At 44.7% G+C, this 5,387-nt stretch overlaps 1 protein-coding gene across 1 annotated transcript; it reads right to left on the bottom strand.

The window, feature by feature from the left end:
- Positions 1-1,180: 1,180 nt before the first annotated feature.
- On the bottom strand, positions 1,181-4,239 carry LOC147979552 (uncharacterized). Its single transcript, XM_087515262.1, has 5 exons — positions 3,324-4,239; positions 2,558-2,867; positions 2,348-2,420; positions 1,498-1,763; positions 1,181-1,382 (listed from the first exon to the last, which is right to left on the bottom strand). Exons 1-5 carry the CDS (start codon positions 4,237-4,239, stop codon positions 1,181-1,183), a joined length of 1,767 nt encoding a protein of 588 aa, XP_087371388.1.
- Positions 4,240-5,387: the final 1,148 nt, after the last annotated feature.

Here is a 5,387-nt window from a genome sequence, read left to right as displayed (position 1 = left end):
CGGTCACGCGTTTGCCCTGCCATTTCATACGACGGCGATGGACTTGGGACGCTGATGATGTGTTTTGGCTGTGCATGATGACATATCAGAGGCAACCATGGACGCCGTGAGGCACGTTGTGTTGACCAAGAACTATGCTAAACTAATAGATGAAGCATGCAAGAGTGATGAGACAGCGAGGGTGGCAGAAAAACATAGGAAGGCCATGAAAAAGAGAGCTTGATGAGATCAAAAAGAGGAAGGCTGAAGAAGCCTTACACTGGTTCCCCCGCACCTCAAGTGTGCCTTCGTTCACGGGTCCATCATCTGAAAACTCGGAGGTAGGGTCTGGAACAGCAAGCACGCAAACCCAGGTCAGGAACCCGCCCCGTTCCATCACAAAATGGCATCCAAAAGAGGTGAGATACAAATCGGGGTTGGGAATTCAAGCAAAGCATAAGAAAACAAAGAAAGGGACGGGCAATCCGTAAGCAACTGTGGAGGATTGTAACTTAGGTGTTGGTGACAATTTTGTAAAGCAGATGGGCAAGATTTTAAAAATGCGAGAATGACTGTTGGTGGATAACAAAATTTGAAGAAAATGCCATGTATGCATGACTAAAATTGCCATGTAGGTGCTACTAAATCTGCCATGCAGCTTCCATCGAATCTGCCATGTAATTGCTACTGGATCTGCCATCGCGTAGATTTTCGTTTCCAGTCCATGCATTTTTCACACATATTGTATTGTATACATACTCTGAACGAACTAGTTGAGACGATCACGTGCAAAAACACGAGAGAATGGTTGCTTATGAACTATCATGCTAACCGATACAGTTATCAATGCAAAAACCCAAAAACAAAAAACGGAATGATTGCTTTCACTAACCGTGCCTGATCAACTATATTTGCCATGTTTCAGGCATCATAGACGCATTCAAACACCCAACTCGTACTCACAATCACAAACACATAATAGTGGTGAACATAAACATAGTTGTTGTCACATCTAAGCAGGTTCAGATCCACACATATATTACAAATATTCAATGGCACTCACACGCCACCACTATATACTAGACTACGGGGGATGCAGTCATAACATAGCACACGGACATAGTTTTAAAGAACAAGGTGATACCTTACATTCCTCAGCCACAGAATGTAAGGTAGGCATGCGGCATGGAGCATCACGTGATCACTTGTACTTCTTGTTGGCGGTTTTGATAGCTCCCTCTATGAACTCTCGTGCATTAGCCCGCATGTTGAAATCTTTATTCATCAACCAGTTCCATGTGTATATTTTACGGAGCTCGACGACCATTGTAGCTGTGATCGTAGGGACCCGTCGACCTTCCCAATTTGCAAGGTATTCCAACATGTGAAAGCCACAGTCACGCCTATAAGGAAAAGAATTAGGTGAACTCATGACAATAGAAAAAATGATAAACTTCAATGCAAAGGTGACAAGGTTTAGGATTGATGTGGAGGACACATGAAAAATATAGTAATTACCCGTTTCCTTGCTTCGAAGTTGTGACATACTCGATTGGAAAATGACTGATCTGGACCTTTGAGTTTTCGTAGTGATGGTTCCATGTCTCTTTCAGGTTGTTGATAAAGAATTCAGCATGTGTAGTAAGGTCTTCATCATCTTCTGAACGGATTGGATCAAGCACCTCAAATCGTTGGTTCTTCAGGTCAAGGCAAATCGCGTAGTGGTGACCACACTTGTCATTTGGGTTGTCTGGTGCAAGTTCCTGGAACATGGGGAACATGACCTACAAGTAAATTAGAGGAAAGAAAAAACAAAGTTCACATCAAAACAGAATTGACATAGTGGGAAAATGATATATAAAAATATTGCCGGATGCAGTAAGAGATACATGAATAACCAAGTATCAAGGGTCCAAATGCGCCCACGGAAAATGTTTAGTTGCCATGTGTAATTAAAAAGAAGTTGAAATTCATGTATAAACAAAGTTGCCCAATATTTTAAGTGAAGTTGCCACATAAGTTGCATTAAATGGTCAAACTTATTTTACATGAAAGTTGTTGCCACTTGAAACATCTGTCATAAACAGTATGTAACCCACATATGAAGTATAACTACTGACAAAACATGCCATGGAAGAAATATGTACAACAAGAAGAAACACTCACATATTTCTTCAGTGTGAGCTTGAATTCACCATGCGCGGCAAAATGCTTCCTCAGGATTCTATGGTGGAAAGTCACCATCCCATATTTTGCACGTCATGCTGTATTGCATGATCATCTTGTCGGGACAAATATCAATATGCCTGTTGATGAAGTCAATCCCACATGCAACTACATTCTTCAACATTTTACCAGTGGGCCTCACAGACTCGGCAAGATCACCCAGGTCGATGTATGTCACATCACATTGTATGATTTTGGTTCTATCCAAACATGAGCTGTATGAAAATGATATAACATGAAAGAATCATGTCTACTAAAAAAATAAAAATAAAACATAAACAACGCATGGCTAGAAGAGCAAAGGAAAATATCGGAGAAAAGCAAGTGAGGGGTTATGTGGTGTGGACATTACGGTTTCAGCTCCTTCATGTGCTTGCCGTTCGACCTCGAATTTCCGAAACGCTTGACAATATCGTACAGATGGTTCTGCTCCTTTCTGGCCTTAACTTCGGGCTCATAGTCATCCATGGTTGGTGCGTGAACTACCCTATTCTGCCTCACAGATCTAGGGGTGGCACTTCTAACGGTATCCTCGGATACTGACTCAGCAGGCACGTTAGAACTTGATTGCCCCTGGCCCCGTGAGGACCTCCTCTTCAATGCTTCCTCCTCAATCCTGCGGTAAGCTTCATCGAGTGACGGCGAAATCTCCTCAGGGGTGACTGGAAAGGATAAAATAGTGGGTTAGGAAACTTGGAAACAACAAGTTATTGTGAAAAAGAGTTCAAACTGTGAACTGTAGGTGCTAATAAGAAAGTGTCTATGTCAAATTTCACTTGGTAGACAAAAAATGTTTCGCAGGTGAGAAGTGCACTGGAGTTGCCATGTGGAAACAACTCCGGTTGCCATGTGCATTGCACTGGATTATCCATGTGACAACAACTGCTGTTGCCATGTACATTGAACTGGAGTTGCCATGTGGCAACAACTCCAGTTGCCATGGGCATTGCAAATGGAGTTGCCATGTGGCAACAACTGTAGTTGCCATGTGACAATAACTATAGTTGCCATGTGCATCTCATGAGATTTGCCATCACCAGTAAGAAATCAAAACAGCTTGTGACAAACTTTAGACAAAAAAATGTAGAAACAAAATAATAAACACACAAAAAATGTACCTTGCACTATCGGCTCTGCAAACTTCACATCCTTCCTGCCATCAGCCATTGGCTGTGCTATCATTGGGGCCATGCCTGCCGGGAAAGCAAAGGAAACAGGCACATGATCTTGCACCACTGGTTCATCTTGAGTGCGATCGATGCCAAGGCTAAAGCTCGGTGGGGTGAAAGCCATTGGGTGCCTCTCCTGCCTACCAGCCGGATCGCGAACAAGTTGCTTGGCAGAATCTAGAGCTGACAAATCAACAAACATTTCTGCCTCGTCTGCTGCATGATCATTAGGCTTATTAGTAGGGCGGGGCATGCTGTCAGCGATCTCAATCGCAAATTTCTTGCCTATCTTCTTGTTTGGGCTGTAGGGGACACCAATGTTGACTGGGAGCTTAGAATTGCACAGATTTAAGCTGGTGTTCTCCACGGCGCTGAAAGACGCAGTCTGCTCCGGGCTTTCGCCTCCTTCAGTCGTGCATGGCTTGCCACCCACGTCAGTTGTATTCCGGACTTCCGTTTTCTCCATAACATTGCTTTTGGCAGAAGGTGGGAATAGTGTGGAAGCAGGCACATAACCAGAGTCACCTCTGCTGCTCTTAGCTAGATCTGGTGCATTGGATATATGTGCAGGATGCTTGCGGGGGCTACACCGCCTAGGTGGCAGACCAGATCGGGCAACGGTCGCCGTAGCAGTCTCTAGACCACCAGCAGCTTGATCTGTTGCGCGATGAGCCTCACTTATGGATGGCCTCTCATTCTGAAATGTGGCCGCAGCCCCTTCTTTTGTGGACACAGAAGTGCCAACAGCCACATGCTTGGAATCTATATCAGATGAGCGGGAATCTTCCTTGTCTAGGTTGATCTCGGGAGCGTCCACTTCAACACTTGCTGATCGGGTGGCATGGGTCACAGCAGCATCCCTCATTGCCAGCAGAGTGAGCAATATCTCAGCAGTCCTGGAGATACTGACTCGTCACTCCCAGATGTACGGATTCCTGTTGTTGTAGCCTACACATCTACAACCGGCGGAGATGGTCGGCCGCTTGCATCAGAGCTAGTGGGAATAGTGGATGGTGCAGCAATAGTTTTGTCGACTGGCGGCTCATGAATATCTGAGTTGCCACCTGTCGACAGCTTGGAGTGAATGTGTTCAAGTGGGTCTTTGCTAGTGCGTTTGGTCAAGCGTGTAGTAGTCTTCTTCACCCTGCAAGAAAACATATGAAGAGTATAAAAAGGGTGAGCAAAATAATTGCCATGGTAGTCATCATAAAATGAAAAATGTGTGATATGCCAGAGGTGCCATTTGAGAACAAGGTATGGATGAGCACACATGAAAATGTAGGTGGTGGAAGTTAGTGGAAAGCTAGCAGTTGCCAGATGAGTGGAAAAAGAGTTGCCATGTGGTCTAGTTAGCAGTTGCCATGCAACAAAATTAGATCATGAAAAAAGCAGTTGCCATGTGCGACAGCTAGCAGTAGTCCATGTGGCAAGTTAGACAGCTGCCATGAGAAGCAGATAGTAGTTGCCACAGAAATGGATCAAGTAAAAGGTTGTGTATGATTTAGAATGCATCAAACAAAAAATAGCATTAGGACAATAAAAAACAGGGAGAACCCACTTCTTGATTGTCTTCCTCAAGTATTCCAGCACGACAGGATCCCCGGTGTTGGACGTCGACGTACGAGGAGATGACCTAGTGGAAGTGGTGGCACCAGCAGTGGGAGCACCCTTGTTCAATCGGGCAGAAAAACTGGTTGGCGTGGGTGCTTGTTTCTTCTTAACTGCTCGTCCACCAGCTGTCGCCTCACTGCACATAGAAAAAATGGCAAAAAAGATACCAAGTGTGAGACACAGAAATCATGCCACACTTAGAAAAAAATGAAAAAAGGTCGGGCTGTTAAAAAGGAAGGACAAACAAAACACTAAATAGACACCGAACCTCCTCCTAGCAGCTACGGGATCGGTCCTACACCTATTGCCAGCAGAGACTTGCCCATCATCCTCTGGAGTCCTGCCCCTCTTTGAGAGCGAAACCCCCGTGTCTCTCGCAATAGTTTGATCAATGCCTTCCTC

Source organism: Triticum urartu, chromosome 3A (genome assembly GCF_056163025.1).
Source record: "Triticum urartu cultivar PI428250 chromosome 3A, HENAU_Tu73, whole genome shotgun sequence".
Classification (NCBI taxonomy): domain Eukaryota; kingdom Viridiplantae; phylum Streptophyta; class Magnoliopsida; order Poales; family Poaceae; genus Triticum; species Triticum urartu.
Note: the sequence above shows the minus strand (reverse complement) of the source record. Positions and strands in the feature narration are given on the sequence as shown.

Bases quoted from the DNA above. Each gene is read 5' to 3' on its own strand.
- LOC147979552 (XM_087515262.1), bottom strand. From the start codon at position 4,239: ATGAGGGATGCTGCTGTGACCCATGCCACCCGATCAGCAAGTGTTGAA. The intron at 2,421-2,557 runs GTAATGTCCACA...ATTTTCATACAG, and splicing joins CACATGAAGGAGCTGAAACC to CTCATGTTTGGATAGAACCA. The intron at 1,764-2,347 runs GTGAGGCCCACT...ATTTACTTGTAG, and splicing joins TGGGTGATCTTGCCGAGTCT to GTCATGTTCCCCATGTTCCA.